Raw genomic sequence first — 21,348 nt, 5'->3', positions numbered from 1 at the left:
GCTTTGCTTTGGAAGACGGTGTGCGAAAGAACTCCATTGTCTTTGCCACTGCTCTTGAACGAAACCTCCCGGCTTCCTGACTCCGGTTGGCAACATGGCGGCCCGTGTTTTTTAACGCTTGAATAAATTATGGCTCAGGTCCTTCAGAGAGTCTCCAAAGCATTGATCCAAGAATAGCCCTGCTGAAATATTAATGCTCCTTTCACGCACACGCACGCCGCCCCAAACACCGCTATGGATCGCACTCAACGCCGTCGCAGCTCGAAAAAATAGATGGTCCTTTGGTGGAGAACGCAGCATATTTACTGCCCTGGCTTTGTCGTCACTGATTAGCCTTTAATGGTTTTTCTCAAGGAAGCTCTTTTCCCCCCTCTCACTGTTTAACTAGCATCCTTTACAACGATCGATTTACATCTCGTCAGAAATCAGCAGGGCAAAAACACGCTGAAGTGTTTGGCAGTGACGTATATTGGTTTGAGTGATTTAGACAAGTTGTTATAATCTGTTATAATTTTTGGTATTTAACACAGGAGGCAATGCAGGAGCTTCATGGGCTGTAGCAAAGTAATCAATGATCCAGTAAAGCATGAGTGTGACATGAAGTGATTCCGTAGTCGATGTCAGGATCTGTGTGTGTTCAGTAATAGTGATATGAGGTTGTTCAGGATTCTGACTGATGGTTAGAACCTCCCTATTTCAAATGCTTCTTTTTAGGCCATAGGACGTTCCCTGCTCTAAGTGCGCTTCATATTTTATTTAAGACCCATTTTAAACCATGTCCATTGTCACATCCATATAGCGGTCCCTTAGACTAGCTAAGATTGAAGAACATTTAACAGAAAATTAAATATTTTCAGCTTTTCACAAATACTACAATACACAGTTAGAGATTTACAATACCACACAGTATCATTCCTTTTGGATTTTATTGAAGTGTAGACTTGACTCTGACCTTTGCCCTAAGTGTTTTGTGTGCAAGTGTGTGTGCGACAGGGGTTGGATGTTATCAAGCGTCCGAGGGAGTTTGCCTTTAGGTGGGAACTCTGCTTACGTTGTGTTCCCTAAACCCAAGCTCTGCTTACGTTGGGTTCCCTCAACCAGACACACTGTGTAAAACTAATCCTAATCAATTTTGTATTGTTTCATTGTACCACCTGCTGTTTCCTCCTTCCCCAGTTTCCCTTGACCCCACCCAAATAGGAAGCCCAGCCCAGTCTGCTCCGCCCAACCCAGCTGTCCTCAATTCTGTTTGGTCACTCTCAGCCAAGGCTCTGAATAATTAATTAGTTGTGCACATGTCATTTAAAGCGAAATGACGCGCATTTTATGTTTGAGCTGAAGGGATGTGGGGCTTAAAAAATTAAAGGTTGGCTGGCAGTTTGAGCTGTAAAGATGCAGTTAAGGCGAGGTTTGCACGGGCAGTTGGCGAAAGCAATGTTGTCTGCGTTTTCTGGGAGAGGACGGGTTTTAAGACTCACACAAGGTTCACAGGTGAGAATGAGTCAGAGACAAGGACGCGTCAGCCGGGGGCGAATAATGTCACACGTGTTGGGATTTTGTCTCTTTTGTCTCTCTCTCTCTCCCTCTCTCTCTCTCTCTCTCTCTCTCTCTCTCCCTCTCTCTCTTTCTCTCTCTCCCGCTCTGTCTGAAGTGTTGGATTCTCGCCGTTAACAGGGTCGAGTAGGCGTTTAGCTGTATTTGCCAAATATGAAATTTGACATTGATGAGGGCTCAGTGTGTTCTATTTTTATGGACCTGTGATGTTTCTGTGTGCTTTCATTTGGTTTCTTCTCTGCTTTAGGTTTGGATGATAGTCTGTCTTGCTTTGAGTCTCTCTCTTTGTCTCAGTAAAGCAAGCGTCAGCTTTGAACTGCTTGACCCCTCACTTAGCACCACAATAATGGCATATATGTGATAAACAGAACTGAAGTGGGTTCAAGAGAGAAATGCAGTTATTTATAGAAAAACTGCAAATCTTCAGTTCGCGATATCCTTCATGATGTGTCCTTCTCTCTTTTTTCTCTCTGAGCTGTATTTGGAACAGGAATGTGTTTCTTTTGTTCTAACACTGTATGTGGTGAACGGCACTGATACTCTTAGGATAGAGACAGAATATAGAAAATTATTGCTAAACTGAACAGTAATAGGAGCTAAGTTTACAGATATGTCTTCCATTATAGATATGTATAGCATTTTCTCCTATGTCTATCATGTTCCTCTACATTCCTTGCCTCTGTGTTTGTGTGTGCGTGTGTGTGTGTCTGTGTTTGTTTACAGCGTTTGTTTGTATTTGTCTGTGGTTTTGATTGAGCAGATGATTGGATGATTTCAGTAAAGTCAGTGTTTGGTTCACTGAGTCAATGACGCAGGCTACACCTGTACTCCTCTAGTCATGGATGTATCTGACAGGTGCATGCGGTTTAATTGCCGACCTTGGTTCAATGTTAGTTTGCGTTCGGGTGTATGGTTGATCAAACCGTGTAAAAGTCCTCTCAGATCTGCGAGTGACTAATCCCACATGCCTGACCTGCAGGCCACAGAGAGCGAACCCGGCGACATGGACCTGAGCGGGCTGCCCGAAACGGCTGTCGACTCCGAGGAGGACGACGATGAAGAAGATATCGAACGCGCGTCAGATCCTTTGATGAGTCGCGACATCGTCCGAGACTGCCTAGAAAAAGACCCCATGGACCGCACAGATGATGACATAGGTAAGACACACTTAAACCTGTCATTAAAGCAGCGCCATGCATACACGAGGAAGCAAAATCCAAACGAAAATCGAAAGGTTCTGAGTCATTGAGTTTGGCAGAAGGGTAGGAAGGAGAGGAAACAAAGGAAGAAAGAGAGAGTGCCTGGTGAAAGGGAGAGAAGGGTGTTTTTATATATATATATATATATATATATATATATATATATTTTTTTTTTTTTTTTTTTTTTTTTTTCTAGGCCAGCAGCTCATTCATGCTTCCCTGAGCACATTAAATTTGTATTGGCTGGGCTGCTCTCGCTATAGCAGCGCTGTCGTGCCAAGCACAGGTCAGCCAGTGCCTAGACAGGCCACGGGCAAGCCAGCAAACACCAATCTCCCTGTGTCCACACCACAGTTCACCTCCCCAGCCTATCTAATCACACACGTCCAACCAAGCCACAGAATCAGGCTTACGCACACCAAATGAATATTACTCCCTCAGTTCCACCACATGATTATAGCTCTGATTATGAAAATAAAAGAGCATACATACGGTTCGTGGGTGACTGATCTAAACAGACGAGATTGAAGTCAGTTGATTGGGTTAATTAAACATGTATCCTCCTCGGTTGACTTGCCCAGTGCTGGTGTGTGGTTATTTTCTGATCAAACAGTTTTCTAAAATCAGTTAATGCTAATCTGTAAATGTGGTACAGCTGGGCCGGGGTGCTTTCTGTGTGTAATGTTTGCTGAGGAGTAAGCGTATGTTTAAAAACCTCGCTGTAGGGCTTGTTTCGTCAAGTAATTCTCCCACATGCTGTATACAAAGACAAGACACCACCAGAGCTTGCGAGGCATTTGATATTCTCTAACTGTTATTTTTATTTCACTGGAATGAACGTCTTTTCTTTTTTCCTTTTTTTTCTGTGCGACTCGTGCTGGTCAGACTCCAGCTTGAAAAAGAGCTGATAAAAGTGAAGGATTGCCAAGTGACACAGTGATCTCTTTTTATCATGCTCTCTCTCTCTCTCTCTCTCTCTCTCTCTCTCTCTCTCTCTCTCTCTTTCTCTCTCCCCCTCGCTCGCTCTCCCCCTGTCTTGTGGGCTCCCTACCGCCCTCTCTTTTTCTTTTATTTTCTTCTTCTCAGTGATGCTCTCTTGCTTTTCTTCTTTTCTACTGCTCTCGCTCTCTCCCTTATTCACACATATATACTCGTTCTTTAACACTGTGATGTGACATTCACACGTCTTTTCTCTGCCCTTTCTCTCAGAGCAACTGCTGGAGTTCATGCACCAGCTGCCAGCCTTCGCCAACATGACCATGTCTGTCAGGAGGGAGCTGTGTGCCGTCATGGTCTTCGCCGTGGTGGAGAGGGCGGGCACCATTGTCCTTAACGACGGAGAGGAGGTCAGAAGCATTTCCGCATACCGTAGCACTAATATCCACTATAACTTGTACTGTGCCCTAACACATAGCCCTGCCTTTGTCCTGCCTAGAAGAATTCAGTTAACTCACCATGTTTCCCTCCAGTTCACTCTCCATTCTAGCCCAACCTTGACTTTAACCTTAGTCTTTAGCCTGGCTGCCAAGTCTGCTCCTTTTATAATTAAATCATCTGAAATGTCCATGTCTTGCTGTCTCTTGCTTAAGGCATGACACTCAGCTCTAATCTCTCCTCAGTGTTCCTCTTAACTGTCCTCACTTCCCTCACTTCAGCTCTACTGTCCACTGCTCGTCCCCTTCTTGTTCTGTCCTTGCTTCAACACCGCTAGACTGCCCTTCCATTCACTTTCTGCTCTATTAAACGTGAATGAATGCCAGTGTTCATCGTCTGGAGATCATGAGATTCCTGAGGGCGTTACAATAAGGCTCACTTATCTCTTTATCTTAGTACAGACTTGCCCGAGAAAGAAAAAAAAAAACATTTTCCCCTCAATACATCCAAACAAACGAGTGAAGAGTCGTGGCTCCAGGCTCGTCCAATCCAGAGAAAATCCCATCAATGAACAATTGCATCTCATTCTCCTCTTGTTGGAAATTACTCCCCCAACAAGTGCTACAGTAGCTCTAGGAAATGTAATGAATGGAAACATTAGTATACATTTATCTTTAGCTTTTACCGTGCTAGATACATGCTTTATTGAAACAGGAGGGAAAGCAGTGCCTACAAGAGCTTAGCAGAGCAGTCTATTAAGTATTGCTCTGAGCCTCTGATATTAATAAACTCATGAGCAGAACCTCCTTGCGGAGAATTCTTAAATTAGAAATGTGCTCTCACGTTCTTTAGCAATACTAATCCAAGTGTGGTAGCGTATCACTTGTTGAATTAAATTTCACCTGCTGTGAAATTTTTGGCGATAAATGGCTGATTGGCAATAAAATGGCTGTCTCACACGTGGGTTCCTCTTATCTCTAACCCCGTGCCCACCCTGCAGCTTGACTCGTGGTCGGTCATTCTGAACGGCTCTGTGGAGGTGACGTATCCCGAGGGGCGCTCGGAGATCCTCTGCATGGGCAACAGTTTCGGCGTCTCCCCCACCATGGAGAAAGAGTATATGAAGGGGGTGATGAAGACCAAGGTGGATGACTGCCAGGTGGGTCCAACACTGAACACTACATGTCTCTCTCATCTCTCTGTCTCCTATCAAGGATACCCTTAAAACGGATTAGGTGGAAGAACTTAAAAGGATCTCTTTATAGGCACATCTTTTTGGAAATGTTGTGCCAGTAGCCCAGGAGACGACATATTATCTCCTGCCTAGCCACATTTTCCAGTTTTAATTGGTTCGTTTAGTCTGTTTACTGCAACAACATCTCCCAGATCATTTATCCAACACCGACACAATGAGAATGATTAGCCAGAATTTGGTAATAATGAAATCTTTGGCAGTGTTTCAGACCTGACGCCTAATTAAGCACACTCAGGCCAATGCATTAGGGAAGCCTAATGCATCTTAAAAGTGATTTCAATGTCTCTTGTCTTGTCTTCAGGCGCTGATTTAAACAACTGGAAAGGCAAAGAGCTGAAGTTCTGCTTAGCTTGTGTTCTTCCTTCTGCAGGATGAGTGAATTAAAAGTCTCTCTCTCTCTCTCTCTCTCTCTCTCTGTCTCTCTCTCTCTCTCTCTTTCTCCTTTCTCTCTCTCAGTTTGTGTGCATAGCACAGCAGGATTACTGCTGTATCCTGAATCAGGTGGAGAAGAACATGCAGAAGGTGGAGGAGGAAGGAGAGATCGTCATGGTGAAGGAACATCGCGAGCTCGACCGCACTGGCACCAGGAAAGGACATATCGTCATCAAGGTGAGGTTTTCATTTCGCCTATGTGAATGTGCCTTTATGTCCGACGGTGCAAAATCTAAGGCAACTGGATTTGCAGAATAATCCCAAAGATGTTTCATCTGTCTGAGAGGTAAGTGTGTCCCACCGCTCAGCTGGACTGAAGAAGCCCCTCAGAGGAATGGCAAAACATCTTCAGGATTATATTGCAAGTGCAGTTGCCTTAGACTTAGTACCATTAGACATCTTATGACCTGGATGACTGGAAATCTTCTTAGACACAGTGTGTATTTATGCTCTCTGTGTTTTACCTTTGCATTATGCCCTCAGATATATTTGGAAAATCTTAAATGTAATCTATCCCCACTGTTTCATTGCTAGCTGAAACAAATGACATTTAACAATAATCCTGATCTTGAGATTGATTTCCTAAATCCCAGCGGTCCCCTGATAGCTTCCATAAGTCAAGGGATCTTATCAGCACTGGGCCTTCACTAACATTTGACATTTTGTTTGGCCTCATTTATATCTGAATGTATTGAACTTACACTCTAATTGATTTCTAAGTGCTGATTTGAGCACCGTTTAACCTTCTGTCAAAGAATTTTACCGGTGCAACCAATACAGTGTCCTTGTAACTACCTGACTGGAGGGGGTGTGTTGGTTGGTTGTTTTTTTCAACTGCGGTAGGCTGGTATTTCTCTGTGCGTCTGTATGCGTGTGTATGTGTGCCTACCGTGGTTAAAACCTCGTCATCATTCCTTACCTCCTCTCTCTCTCTCTCTCTCTCTCTCTCTCTCTCTCTCTCTCGCTCTCTCTCTCTCTCTCTAGGGCACACCAGAGCGTTTGACCATGCACCTGGTAGAGGAACACTCTGTGGTTGACCCTACCTACATAGAAGACTTCCTGCTCACCTACCGCACCTTTCTGTCCAGCCCCATAGTGGTAGGCAAGAAATTGCTGGAGTGGTTTCATGACCCCAGCCTCAGGGACAAGGTAAGCACACATGTATACACAAACACACACACACACACACACACACACAGAAATGGGATGTCATTGGTGTGTGTATTATGGGTGTGTCCTCAGGTTACACGGGTAGTCTTGCTGTGGGTGAACAATCACTTCAATGACTTTGAGGGTGATCCAGCGATGACACACTTTCTTGAAGAGTTCGAGAACAATCTGGAGAGGGAGGTTGGTCACCATCAGACATTTCACTTTTAACTTAACCATTTTATTTGTTTTAAGCCCATCGCTGAACTGCTCTCTTAACATCTGTTGTTTTCTCTTCCCCCCCGTGCAGAAAATGTGTGGGCACTTAAGACTGTTAAACATAGCATGCGCTGCCAAAGCCAAGCTGCGTGTGGTCACCCTTACTAAGCCATCGAGAGAAGCCCCTCTGGCCTTCACTCTGCTCGGGGGCTCTGAAAAAGGCTTTCGCATCTTTATTGACAGCGTGGAACCAGGCAGCAAAGCCGCTGAGGCAGGCCTCAAACGGGGAGACCAGGTGCTGACTTGTTAACAAAACACCCCCAGTTAACACTTTTCCTTGCTGTTAAGATGGAGGAGTTAGAGATGGATGGAGGTGACACCAGATGTGAGGGTTTGATGTTTGGGGGTTTGAGGGCATTATCACAGTAAACGTTAATCATTGCTGCTGAGGTAATATTCAGAATAACTGAAACAGTGGGAGGAGAACTTATGTGCGGTTATAGCTTTAGTAACAGACATTAGCTGAAGCCATGGAATTTGCATGAGTACAGACAGCAGTCCAGGCGTTAAGAGGAGTAGTGTGTATTGCCCAGCATCCTGCTCAACACAGTGTGAGTTACTAAGAAAGTGTAGCATTAACTACCATTCATGCCCATTAATAAACCCCAGAGAAGGCACTTCTCCTCTTAGCTCGTATTACTTTTAAATGGATCACTATTTGTCCTTTACCACCCTAATAATAATGCCTGTCCTCTGAAATATAGCTACGGGGTCTGCAGGTTCCTCTACAAGTTAAAGTTCTCTCTCTCTCCCACTGTGTGTGTGTTTGTGTGTGTTTGTGAATGATTAAAATGATTAGAATGATTAAAATTTATTTTAGTATAGGTCATTGTGTTTTTCAGATGTTAAGCTAGAGAACAATCCACAAATAAGCCACACATATTCACAGTCTCTGAATCACCGTGTCGCTTTTCCTGACCATATCAAAGAGCTCCCTGTTGAATGGTACTGTGTAGTGACCCATAGATCCAGAGCAGTGCAACATATTGTCACATTATTGTTTAACCTTGTCCTGTACAGACCACTGTTAAGCTTGGATTTAGGTTAGATTGTAATTCTTTCCTTGTAGAGGTTGATTTTTCTTACCATGTTATGTTTGGTTGGAAATAACTGAAATTAAATGATAGCAATTGCATTGCTTTTCTGCCTCTCAGATCCTGGAGGTGAATGGGCAAAACTTTGAGAATGTGCAGCTTTCCAAAGCCAATGAGATTTTGAAGAACAACACCCACCTGTCCATTACTGTGAAAACAAACCTCCTAGGTGAGTCCCCAAGCTAGTTCAATAGTAAAGCCAAGTAGCCGAACACAGCCACTTGTGAGCACCTGTCTTCAGACCACTCACACAGAGAAATTCCACCTGCTCTGCTCTTTCATCACCCATACTTTGGCTGTATCACCTGAGTCTGGGCAGAGATGGGAGTTTCCTCCTAAAAAGCCAATGATGGCAACCTAGACCCAGTTTTAAGGGTCCAGGTATATAAAAATCCGCCTGTGAAGTCTGAATGTTCTGAGATGATGATCTGATTCATTCTCTGCTTTTCATTTCAGTGTTTAAGGAACTGCTCACCAGACCAGACCAGGACCCAGAACACGACCAGGAGGATGAACCTGACCGGAAAAACGGAGCGCCGCACATCCCTAAGATAGGAGACATCAAAAAGGCCAGCCGCTACTCCATTCCTGACTTGGCCGTGGACGTGGAACAGGTCATGGGTCTGGAGAAGGCCAGCAAGAAGGCCAAACCCAATACCGTGGGCGGGCGGAACAAACTGAAGAAGATCTTCGACAAAACTCTTACCAGTATTCTACCGCCCAAGCCATACAAGTAAGTCAAGTCAGAGAAACACAGCACAGGTTTCTTAAAGTCACATTCAGCCACTGTTGAAGATGTTGGAGTTTCCATATCGGCCCTTTGTCATGACTGTATGATAAATTATCAGAAATGTGAGCATTTCTTTTCTCGCTGACCATCTCTCACTCAGTACTTTTAATACCTCAATTGCCCCGTACACTGCATCAGTGTTAATTTAGGGTAAGCTCTGTGTTAAAGATTGCGGTATGCATGTTGGCACTGTTCTACATTTCTGTCTATACCAGTACAGCATGAAAGTTTGTGTGCCCTGGTTGTCATTGGAGTGGGGTGATGTGTAATTGTTTCTGTCTGTCATACAGTGATGTTGCAGTGGGCCAGTCCCAGGATGACAGTATCGTTGGACTAAAACAGTCCAAACAGATTCCTCCTGCTCTCCCAGTCAGTGGAAACCTCTCGTCCAGTAACCCTGACCTGCTCCAATCTCACCACCGCATACTGGACTTCAACAACCAGCCAGGTAAGACTTGCAGACACTCGTGAGGCGCAAACCAGTCATGTCACAGAAGGAGAAGACTGACTCTCAGGGTAGAGAGACTGATCAGAATCGTTTAGTGCATTGAAGCTCTTCTTGGGAAGATTCTCTCCATGAAACTTGAATGTGCTGATCAGAATTCCACCTAAAGACATTTTAATACTTAACCATACGCTAGCCGCTTGGATTCATTTTTTTTGTCTAATCCAGATTTCTCATTTGACGTATTCACATTCATCCACTTCACATTGTTCACATTGTCCTACATTTCCTCTTTCAGAGGCAGTCCCCATAAGTGAGTATATGAATTTATACTCAGGACTCTGCATGGCTGCTTTCTAAATCAATCACGCATCCTAATTCAATCTTAAACCATCTGTCTGTGCCTGCATCTGGCTCTTTGTCTTTTGCTGGAGTCTGGAGATCTGACCGTCTCTCTGTATATAGATCAGACTTAAATCTGAGACTTAATTGTCTACAAGTTATTGGTTAACTCTTGTTCTTTGCAACAACCGATCAGGTGGCATTTACTTCCACACAAATGTCAAATATCAAAGTGACCACCAGAGATGACCTTTCCTGTGTTGCAAGAATTTCTTTTAACACACGTTTCAGGCTTGACTGTCGTACACTTAACCTTATGCGCTTCCAAAATCAAAGTGGTTAAATGGAAGGTCATGGAAATGGTCTTCTTACCACTCTCAGTGATTCCGTATGCATAATTAGCACTAAATCAGCATCTTTCTCTGCAGTACATTTCATTGCCTTCCAAGACTGAAGCCCTAAACGACCTCTCTTTCTCCCCCTGACCTTTGCTTGTGTTCAGACATGTCAGACCAGGTGCTGAGGGTGTTTAAGGCCGATCAGCAGAGCCGATATATAATGATCGGGAAGGACACCACGGCCAAGGAGGTGGTGGCTCAGGCCATTCGGGAATTTGCCCTGACGGCCGCTCCAGAGGCCTACTCCCTGTGTGAGGTGTCGGTCACGCCTGAAGGTGTCATTAAACAGCGGCGGTTACCTGAGCAGCTTTCCAAACTGGCCGACCGTATCCAGCTGAGTGGCAGGTAGTTACTCTGAGGTCTCTGGTTTACACTTAACCCAAAACAGTCATTGGATACTGTCAGTCCTAACAGTGGGTCCTGCTCATTCTCAATGATGATAGCTTGGTTTTTAATACTCAGTTCATATTTAAACACTAATATGTTATTATTTGGGTGCAGTGAGATGTTCTGGGATTGGTCATCATAACTGCATTTTAATATTTTTTGTATTTTTACGTATTAACTTTGAGTTAGATTTCAAATTTTAAAAAAAAAAAGTAAAAGAATGCATCACTCACATTTTTAAATGTTTTCACCTCTCCCTGTTTTCCCTGCACACTCAGGTACTACCTGAAAAGCAACATGGAGACGGAGACGCTGTGTTCGGATGAGGATGCGCAGGAGCTGTTGCGGGAGAGTCAAATTAACCTGCTGCAGCTGAGTACGGTGGAGGTGGCCACACAGCTCTCCATGCGAGCCTTCGAACTCTTCTGTGCCATCGAGCCCACTGAATACATCGATGACCTGTTCAAGCTCCGCTCCCGCACCGGCTCCTCCAACCTTAAATGCTTCGAGGAGGCCATAAACCGCGAAACCTTTTGGGTGGCGACGGAGGTAGTGCGTGAACCCAACCAGCTGAAACGTATGAAGACCGTCAAACATTTCATCAAGATCGCCCTGCACTGTCGAGAGTGCAAGAATTTCAACTCCATGTTTGCCATTATCAGGTGAGGAAGTGTACCACAAAGTCTTCCGCTGTGCTTGGTAACTAACGATAAGGGACTAAACATCAAACTGTGAAAGAATCAAACTAGTCGTGTTTTTTGCAGATTTGGCTCAGTCGTGGTGTCTTCACTGAAGTACCCTGCTTTATTTTGTCAGTATAATGACAGTTTTTAAAGCAGTTTTTGCTTGTGGATCATTTGTTTGTTTTGACGACCTATATTTGTGTGCCCGTGTGACAGTGGTTTGAACTTGGCGCCGGTGTCAAGATTGCGTGGAACGTGGGAGAAGTTGCCCAGTAAATACGAAAAGTTGTTCAGCGACCTGCAGGACCTGTTTGATCCTTCTCGAAACATGGCCAAGTACCGTAACGTTCTCAACAGCCAGAATCTCCAACCACCAATCATCCCTCTCTTCCCAGTGATCAAGAAAGATCTCACCTTCCTCCATGAAGGTAAGACACTGTCCACTCACCAGCAGTAAAAAATACTGGTATTGTACCTGTGTAAGTGCATGGAGAAGAGGGTCAAACATTTCTCATAGGCTTTAAATGAAATAACACTTTACAGACAGGAGTTTTTTATTAATCACCTCCCTTTAGACAGCTGTCTCCTTGCGTCCCTTTTGGTTTTGTGTATTTGTAGAAAAAAATGATCTACCAGTCACATCTTAGTAAAGACAACCCTGCTAATATCCATATTTTATTTGCCGATTTTTCCATGTGTTTGTACGTAACGTTAATTTGTGTCCGCTTAGGTAATGACTCAAAAGTGGATGGTCTGGTGAACTTTGAGAAGTTAAGAATGATCGCTAAGGAGATCAGACACGTGGGTCGCATGGCTGCTGTAAACATGGACCCAGCTCTAATGTTCAGAACCAGGTATGTGTTAACCTTGATCCAGCCCTCACCCGTTCCTCACTGCTCCAATGAGTCGTGTTTTTCCTCCACACAGGAACCTGTGCATGCACTGACAACAGTCTATAGTATGAGCTTTTACTGTCACCTCACACTTTCACACACACAGGCTGAAGGCTATCACTCCAGGACTCTGCTACACTGCAAAGCAGGCATATGTGTACGTGTGTGTGCATGTGTGTTTGTATGTGAAACGTGAGTGGCAGATATAAAGAGAGGTTGTGTGAGTTTGTAGCTATAATCACGTTGAGAACATTGTTCTTGTGTGTCCGTGGGCCCTCTGGTGCTACTCATCTTGGTTCTCTTTTTCCTGCCATCTAAGCGTGTATCTCTCTCTCCCTCTCTCTCTCTCCTTCTCTCCCTCACGCCTCTCTCTCTCTCTCTGTCTCCTCTATGCCCACCCTCTGCCCCACGCTTCACTGTTCATGGCTCTCCCTTACAGGAAGAAGAAATGGAGGAGCCTGGGGTAAGTGCGGAGATCTTCGACATGCCTCATGCCTCCTCGCTCATGTGCATTCCTCCTCCTCCTCCTCCTCCTCTTCCTCCTTAATTTCAGATGCCTCCTCCTCACCATTTCCAGTTTTCATTCATTTTATTTAACGCTTCTGCTCTGGCGAAAACAAAAGAAAAAACAAACGACAAAGAAAAAAAAAAGGCGCCCAAGAGTGTGATTGCTATCACTTTTGCTATTCAGGGTCATTCAAAACTCACTCCATTCTTAAAAAAATACCTGTCAGTTCTTTTAACTAATATTCTTCTTTATTTGTTTAATTTAAACATGAAGGCTAAATTCTGCATGATTTTATTGTTACTCCAGTTATTCACGTAAATACATGTTTGCCATTAAGTTCCCCACACATTTTTAGTTTGAACTGTCATGATCCATTACTTAGCAAAAGTGATTTTTTTTTTTTTTTTAAATGTGTGTCCCTTCAGCTAAAACACTTACCAGAACGGCATGCATCTTACAAATTATTTGCAGTGTTTGTGTGTGTGTCTTAACAGAAATGTTGGTCCTGAATAAACGGAAAGAAAACAGCTGCTGAATGTGGTATTTGTTTAGTATGGGACACATTGATTCTGTACTTTTCAGTATATTCTGCCAGTGTGTATTTCTTACCTAGCCAGGTGTCCCCAGACCTGCCTGAGTACAGTTTTCTCAGATACATGATGATATGCCTGATTAAAAAAAAAGATTCATCAGATACGCCTATGTAAAATAATACTCACTGAGTATGCTCTGGTACACCTGGATAAAAGATCGTTCGTTTCTTGTAATACCCTGTTGATACTTTGAGTTGAAGAAACCTCCTTTTTAACCTCCCCTTCTGCCTGATTGGCTGTGTCCTGGAATGCTTGGAATGTTCTAGAGCTGAAAGGAATGCATCTCACTGCATGTCTGCGTTTAAAAGCCTCATCTGACCCTTTCCTGGATCAGAAATATCACCCACCACTCTGCTGATTTAAAAAAGCAGTTCTAACTCTCCATTTTCTATGTGTGTGTGTGTGTGTGTGTGTGTGTGTGTGTGTGTGTGTGCACGCACAGGTCCCTGAGCCAGGGCAGTGCCAATGCTGCAGTGCTGGATGTGACTCAGACAGGCGGGCATAAGAAACGTGTGAGGAGAAGTTCCTTCCTCAATGCAAAGAAGCTGTATGAGGATGCACAGATGGCACGTAAGGTCAAACAGTACCTGGCCAACCTGACCCTGGAGACCAACGAAGAAAGCCTGCAGACACTATCACTGCAGTGTGAACCCTCAGTCAACACACGTGAGTGTTAGAGATTAATATACACAAACACGCACACGCACACACACACACACCCGTGAAAAAAATCCATAGAAATATTGCCTGTAGAGTGATGGTTAATGAAGCCAGGGTTATCCCATGCTGTCAGAATCTCTCTGAAGAGAATCTTTTCCTCAAATGCCCTTTCACAGTTTCTCATACTAGAGTGATGAAAACCCTATTCAGTTTTGTCAGCCTCCTTTACTCTGTGCTGTCCCCCACTGTCCTGATATGAAAGGCACTCATAAGCCTGTTCCCTGTCACAGTGCCCAAGAGTTCGGGAGACAGGAAAAGGCCAGACACGTCTCCGGTGGTGTCACGGGCAGCCACTCACCAGCGCCAGCAGCTGCAGAAAGCAAATCAGGCGCTGCAGGTGCCTGCCGTCGCCCTCTACCCGTCCCGCAAGAAAGTGCCCGTCAAAGACTTGCCTCCCTTTGGTAAGGGCATGCAGTCAGATTCATCAGAGCTGAAAAACAGGCCGTGAACTCTTGGTTTGGGATATTCTGTCAGGTTCAATGTTCCACAGTAATTGAAGGGTGATCTGGTTCTCTCTTTTCTGTTATTTCATTCATAAGTCAAATGTTTAATCTGTAGAAGCAGATATAATTTCAGAATTCTAATAAGGTCTGAATTAGAATCAATTAAAAATTGTTCAGAGCAAATGAAGTGCTCATGGGTAGAAACACGGGGAAAACCTCAGTGAAGAGACAGCGAGTGCTGTGCTGGTGTTATGTGTGTGAGCCCAGTAGTAAGTTTGTGGTGTGTCTGTGCAGGCACTAGCTCACCACAGTCTCTGAAGAAGATCCTGTCACTGTCAGAGGAGGCCAGTGAGAGACACAGGAGACAGGCAGAGGACACAGTGTCAAACGCCTCCTCACAGCTCTCCTCTCCACCCACCTCCCCACACAGTTCCCCCAAGAAAGGTAAGGGACACGCACAGACACACACACACACACACCCACACACACACCCACACACACACACACGCACGCACAAACACATACTCAACACTGCTGTGCTATTGCTGCCCTCTGCTGGTGGTGTATCACTGACGTGATAAAGTCTTCCCGATGGCACATGACCCACACGCAGTGCTGTACTGGAGTCACACACAGTTCAAGCCTCTGGCAGTTAGTGTCTGTCTCGCACACTCACACAGCAAATACCCTCCAGTGTTCAGATGAAGTCTCATCGCCTTAAACAAATCATCGCCACCTTGTGGTGAAATAAGGAAATGCACACTGACCGATACAATCCCACAGGAAGGTTTTTGATGCTCCCTTGCAAACACACATCCTGTCCAGCCCTAACTAAAGATTTTATACATACATTCTGTTATACATACAGTCTGTTTCATGTCCACGTCCAGCATGTCATTTCATTGTCTGTCCATCCCCCTTGACCCTACTGATCTGTTGACCTTGCATGCAGCCAAATGCTCTTTTAGAGGTTACAGTGTGAGGAATTTGACCTTCCACTGTAGAAAAACAACCACAGGTATGACCCAAAACACAAACACAGCCCCTTCAAAGAGAGAGTTCACACACACCCCTAATGATTTCGCATAGAAAAGCAGAGTGATCCATGCTAACCAGGCGTGAAGTAGCAAGAGCTGTTATATTTTTGAGCCATTGTTTTTGGAGTGTCTCTTAGCTACTGCTCGTTGCCTTGGATCCCTGCAAAAAAGAGTGGATTTCTCTCTGTAGTCTTAAGGATTGATAAAACTTGTGAGCTCTCCCTTTTGACTGAGACGGTGCAGTGCTATAGCTGTAGCTGCCTGTGGCTTTGATAGAGTGATAGTACAGCTGGATTCACACCACTGCTTATATAGAGGTTGGTCAATCTGCTGCTGAGAAAAGGGAACATCGTTTTGATTGGTCTAGGTACGCAGTGGGCTAGAGCTGCTTTGGTGCTTAGGAGAATGTGGGGTCTGTTCTGTCTGTATAGGAATATGGTGCTGCAGTTCACTCCTATTAACCAGTAAGATTTGCTGAATAGTCTGTCAGCACTGGTATCTGTGGCCTTTTACAGTAAGATTATTTTTAGAGCTAATTCTCTAAATGTTCCAGCATCCTCTCAGCGTTTGTTTTCCGCTGTGGCCCCCTTCAGACCATGTGCTTGTCAGAAGTCATTCCATAATCAAGCATCCGCTTTATTCATTTTCTTTTGAGAATTTCCCTAATTTCCCTTTCTTACTGTCACCATCTCTCAGAAGTGCACTGGTTTCCAGTTATCAGTGCACCTCTCGTGTTTAAACTGCTCAGCTCCCTCAGCAGTTCAAATTCACACATTAAGCAGCTCAGGCGCCTTACGCACCCTGCTGTGGTTTCCTAGGTTACGGACGGGCAGGAGATAACCTGTCAGATTCGGGTCACAGTGAGATCTCGTCACGCTCCAGCCTGGTGAGCACCTCCTCTCTGGACATGGCCCAAGACGAGCGGAGGCAGCGGCTGGCGGGGGGCATCGGGGACGGTCACGGTGGGGTCCACCGTCTGGAACGCAGGGCCACGGCCGACCCTGACCAGTACAGTCTGGGGTAAGCACGCAGATGGGCTGACAGGGTCAACTATTAATGCTAGCGTTAAGCCACATACAGCTGTACATTTATTGTGCGGTTCGGGTTCATGTTTTGTCTATTAGGATAAACTGCACTAGTGGTTCGATACATATTTTGCTCTTAACATTGCCTGCAGTGCATGCTCATGATCTCTTTCTCTCTGTCGGTCTTTCCCTCTGACGCTGTCTTTCTCTTTTAGCTCATACTCATCCATGCAGGATTGTCGTGGTCTGTACGCTGGTGCAACTGTCCTCTCCTCTCCTAGTTCAGAGGAGCTGACGCAGGACCAGGGCGACCGCGTCTCGCTGGATGCCGCTGACTCTGGACGGGGCAGCTGGACCTCCTGTTCCAGCGGTTCCCACGACAACATCCAGACCATGCAGCAGGGGCGGAGCTGGGAGGCTCTGGCTGAGGGGGCGGGGTTGTGGGCGGCACGAGGCAGCTGGGCGTCGGCCTGCTCTTCCTCCTCGTCTTCGGCAGCATGTTGGGGGGAGGATTCTGAAGGCGACACGGGGACGATCAAACGGCGCGGGGGCAAAGACGTGAACACAGACCCCGAGACCAGCAGCATAACGTCCACAGGCTCTGAAGAGTCCAAGCAGCAAAGCCGCCGCCCCTCACCCATCACCGCCGGCAACGCCAAGGGCGTTATCAGTAAGAGTCATCAGAAACCTGTTTACAGTTCCTGGCAACGGTTTCACAATTTGGTGATGCCACTCAGAGATACTGTATGCTCTCCAGACGGATGAGACGTATTGCTATTTCTAGGACGGGTTCATATATAGTGCACATCAAATACTCAGTCCTTATATCAAAGTCTTTGAGAAAGTAGCAATGGCATGGCCTTTCTTAGTGCATTCAAACACATTAGTTACGCATTAATGGCTGATTTAACATTCTCAAACATCATTTTATGGATCTAATGTAGAACAAAGCTAATGTGTTCACTCTTCTGTGTAAAGGGAATAAGTGAACAAAAGGCAGCTCAGTACCTTTCCATATTTGTTTTACTTCATTATCTGATTGGATAGCATGAATGTCAGTTTAGTGTAATGTTCAGAAGATGGGAACAAAATGGGATGTGTGTGTGTGTGTGTGTGTGTGTGTATGGGGTTGAATGAGCATTACCATCCTAAAGTGAAATGAGAGAGGACATTGATTGCATTCTCCCCTGTCCCCAGCGCGTAAGGATGGTCGTTACAGGGATCCCCCACCCACTCCTCCAGGCTACACGGCTCTCACCATCTCAGACTTCACTGAGGGTCAAGCCCACTCAGGCCGGAGACCACCGGACTACACCACCGCTCTTCAACGCTCACGCCTCGTCACCCAGTCCCCAGACTCCCAGCAACCTCCTGCTGGCAAGCCCACGCCACCAGACCCTCGCGGTCGGCCACTGCTGTCGCGATCGGGAGCGGGAAGGGAAGAGGAAGGAGAGGATGAGGAGGAGGTAGAGGAGGAAGAGGAGGGTGAGTGCTTGTCTCCCAAACTCAGAGCTCAAAGGAGGAGAGGGCCACATACAGCAGTGCCCCCCAGGCCATGAGTTAGACACACGACTCGCCAGGCAGGTAAAACTCCCAATAGACACACAACACACACACACACACACACACACACACGTACACACAGACACACACACACTCTCACACTGACCAAACCTCTGCTGCATGCCAGGAACACAGCTCATTGTAGTCTTACCACCACCACCACCTCCAGCACATCTCACGCAATGCATGCAGCGTCGCCACGGAGACGGCCAGCCCCGTCGCCGTGGCAACATCCCTCCTCTCTTTCTCATCGCTCCTCACTCTGCGACGCGGCTCACCCATCAACGCTCACAGGGGCATCACTGTGTCCACCATCTGGGATTTGTAGTCCTTTTAATGCTTGCACTGATTCCTATACCTAAACAATATATTTATTATGTAGAACAATGTTTGAAAGGATGAACTGTGTGCAAAAGGGTGTTTTTTTTTGTTTTTATCAACCTCTCACCCAGAATTCTCAAAATTCAAAACTCTATTTGATTCTCACCTCAGATAAAGCACAATATATCTGTGTTTGTAATCACTGTTCTTCAGTCTACCTGTCCTTGTTTTTGGGTTGTTTTTTTTGTTTTTTTATTGGTTCCTGAATGGTAAGGCCAGTCTCTTTGTGTGTGTGTGTGAATGTGTGTCCCTGTGTGTGGGTGTGTTTGATACTGATGGAGAATTCTCTCTTTCTTCTCCAGAGGATGAACAGGTGTCAGCTGTCTGAAAGGGGACACTGGTCTGTCGGACATTGCTGGAGTGACTGGAAGCCCCAACGTAAGGGCCGCACACAAGACAAAGACAGTCAGATGGTCAGACTGATCAATCCACATCTCACTGGCGCTGCCTGTCTCTCACCCTTTTGGTGGATTCATCTCCCTTCCCTGCCTTAAAGCATCATGGGGGGTTTTGTTGCCCTGCATGCTATATACTGTGAAGAATGGACAGAAAAAGAAAAAAAATGAGAAGAGAAAAGCAAATTACATGGCACTTTGGAAAAATCAGAACTGTTTCACTTAAAACAAAAAAAAGAACTGTAAGCTACACATAATGAACTCACTGCGGTGTGACATTCACGCAAAAACAAACTGCTGTTAACCGTTCTTAACGGACACCTTTTCAAAGGTCCCTTCCACACCTGGCTTCTACAGTCTCTCGACTTCTTTTTTTTTTGTGTGTGTGTGTGTCTGCACTTTTTAAACACTATTTTATAAAACAAGAACATTGAAAATGGTTTGTCTCTGCCTCCCCTTGTCCTCCAACTAGTTCTCTCTGGGAAAGGAAAGGGGAGAAAGGCTGCCAACATTCCCTCTGCCCTCCCCACTTTTCTCTCTCTCTCTCTCTCTCTCTCTCTCTCTCTCTCTCTCTCTGTCTCTCTCTCTCTCTCTCTCTCTCTCTCTCTCTGTCTCTCTCTCTCTCTCTCTCTCTCTCTCTCTCTCTGTCTCTCTCTCTCTCTCTCTCTCTCTCTCTCTGTCTTGCTGACTCTCTCCCTTCACCTTCACTTTCCCTGGAGACATCAATCAAGATCACAACACTGAACATTGTCTTAGTGTGAGTTATTACTGCAGTATTATTTAGGTAGTCATGGTAACAGTTTTGGGTGATTGTTGGCTCAGCAGAATCTGACTGAAGAGCAGTAAGAAAGAAAAAAGAAAACAGTTAAGTAAGAATGAAAAGCTTGTAAAAAACAGTAAGAAAGAAGGCAGTGACAACCAAGGGAAGCACAGCTGAGTCTCACCTTGTGTCTGAGGGCACATCCCCAAAATGGATGAGTTAGAACCTGCATAGCACACTACAATATTCACCCTGTCTGTGCACTGCGACAACAGAGAGCTTTTTATTAAGGAAAAGGGGGCTAGAGGGTGTGCGTGTATGTGTGTTCGATTTGGGACTCAGCCTTAGTGTGAAATGGGGTCCCCTCTGGACATCCTGGTTAGGTGGTAATGGCCATTCCTAGCAGTGAGCTGCACAGTCAAGCATCAGACTGTAAGAGAGTCGTATGCGGTCGCACAAATTTAACCTGAGAGCATCAGTGGAGGTGAAATTTTTCATGGAGCCCAGACAGTGTGGTGTTGTTTGTACTGTCTCCACACGTCTAACTTTTATTTTGGCTCTTTGCTGATTCTCTTGACGCGGTGTCCTCTATTTTCGCACACACTCTCAAACTGATAGGCACTTGATTTGAGAAGGATCTTTAACATTATATCAGAGAGCTTCTCAAAGGCCCTCAGAACAAAACACAGGGACAGTGTCTGATTGGCCACAGCAATCGCAGGTCAAGACTTTTGGGTCTTTTTTCAAAGGCAAACACCAAAGTCTCTCCACAGGTGCTCAGAGTGGCCTAATGAACGCTTTCCCTGAGTTTTGAATGGCCTACTGTGACCTGGAGCATATGGCAGAGAGGACATTACGGCCCAAGTGGCAGGGAAAACTGAACGCTGGGTGACACGGTGCCCCTTTCTCACCGCTTGGCACAGCCTTGATATTAACATCACTAACAAACCATCTTTTAAAAAAGCTACGATAGCCCGAGACCAACAGTGATGCCTGCCACGATCGTTGCTCATCAAAAAGAATCACTTCTTACCGCCAAGACAAGATTAGCAGGGTTAGCCAGTGATGTCAAGTTTAGATACAATGCTGCATGCTTTTTAAATCAAAACCGACGTCATTGCAGGTATAATTAAATGTTTGGTCCAAAGATGTGATGACTTCTTTGGGTTTATGCAGGCACTATGTAGGCTGTATCTTGCTTATGTCTCTCTGTATGCGTTCAGAGTGGGCGCTGACCTTGCTCTCATACACTGCTGCTCACTATCATGAAAAGGAATGCAGAGGATGTTCCAGTAAAGAAGGAAGGAGAAAAAATATCCTCATCAAGGCTGCAGGTTGGAGTAGAAAGAACTGAAATGGCAAGAACAAGTCACTTTTATTGTTTATTTGATCACTGAGTTAAGCTGATCACATTGATCAGTCATTAGGAACAATAGACTTTTGAGAAGAAGAAGAAGAAGAAGAAAAAAAAAAAACGATCGCAGTGTTTTCCACTGTATCATGTAACATCACTACTTCAGCATTTGTTTTCTCTCGTTGCTGTTTTTTTTGTTTTGTTTTGTTTTGTTTATTTGGTTTTGTTTTTTTTAAATTGTAAAGGTTGCTAAGTCAGTTGTCAATGGTAATACTTTAGTATATCAGTGGCTATA

The 21,348-nt window shown here is 45.1% G+C and overlaps 1 protein-coding gene across 1 annotated transcript in view; it reads left to right on the top strand.

The window, feature by feature from the left end:
- The window catches only part of rapgef2b (Rap guanine nucleotide exchange factor 2b), a 77,144-nt gene extending 58,116 nt beyond the window's left edge, over positions 1 to 19,028 (top strand). Inside the window, exons 9-30 of the mRNA XM_030778125.1 lie at positions 2,534 to 2,711; positions 3,963 to 4,099; positions 5,128 to 5,286; positions 5,839 to 5,991; positions 6,799 to 6,963; positions 7,057 to 7,164; positions 7,274 to 7,477; positions 8,397 to 8,505; positions 8,793 to 9,069; positions 9,417 to 9,574; positions 10,416 to 10,656; positions 10,977 to 11,360; positions 11,598 to 11,809; positions 12,112 to 12,235; positions 12,714 to 12,737; positions 13,818 to 14,041; positions 14,326 to 14,496; positions 14,833 to 14,982; positions 16,394 to 16,595; positions 16,816 to 17,270; positions 17,798 to 18,184; positions 18,847 to 19,028. Coding sequence (XP_030633985.1) covers positions 2,534 to 2,711; positions 3,963 to 4,099; positions 5,128 to 5,286; positions 5,839 to 5,991; positions 6,799 to 6,963; positions 7,057 to 7,164; positions 7,274 to 7,477; positions 8,397 to 8,505; positions 8,793 to 9,069; positions 9,417 to 9,574; positions 10,416 to 10,656; positions 10,977 to 11,360; positions 11,598 to 11,809; positions 12,112 to 12,235; positions 12,714 to 12,737; positions 13,818 to 14,041; positions 14,326 to 14,496; positions 14,833 to 14,982; positions 16,394 to 16,595; positions 16,816 to 17,270; positions 17,798 to 18,159 — 4,197 coding nt within the window. The 3' untranslated portion in view covers positions 18,160 to 18,184; positions 18,847 to 19,028. The remainder of the gene's footprint in view (positions 1 to 2,533; positions 2,712 to 3,962; positions 4,100 to 5,127; positions 5,287 to 5,838; positions 5,992 to 6,798; positions 6,964 to 7,056; positions 7,165 to 7,273; positions 7,478 to 8,396; positions 8,506 to 8,792; positions 9,070 to 9,416; positions 9,575 to 10,415; positions 10,657 to 10,976; positions 11,361 to 11,597; positions 11,810 to 12,111; positions 12,236 to 12,713; positions 12,738 to 13,817; positions 14,042 to 14,325; positions 14,497 to 14,832; positions 14,983 to 16,393; positions 16,596 to 16,815; positions 17,271 to 17,797; positions 18,185 to 18,846) is intronic.
- Positions 19,029 to 21,348: the final 2,320 nt, after the last annotated feature.

This window comes from Chanos chanos, chromosome 1 (assembly GCF_902362185.1).
Source record: "Chanos chanos chromosome 1, fChaCha1.1, whole genome shotgun sequence".
In the NCBI taxonomy this organism is placed as follows: Eukaryota; Metazoa; Chordata; class Actinopteri; order Gonorynchiformes; family Chanidae; genus Chanos; species Chanos chanos.
Note: the sequence above shows the minus strand (reverse complement) of the source record. Positions and strands in the feature narration are given on the sequence as shown.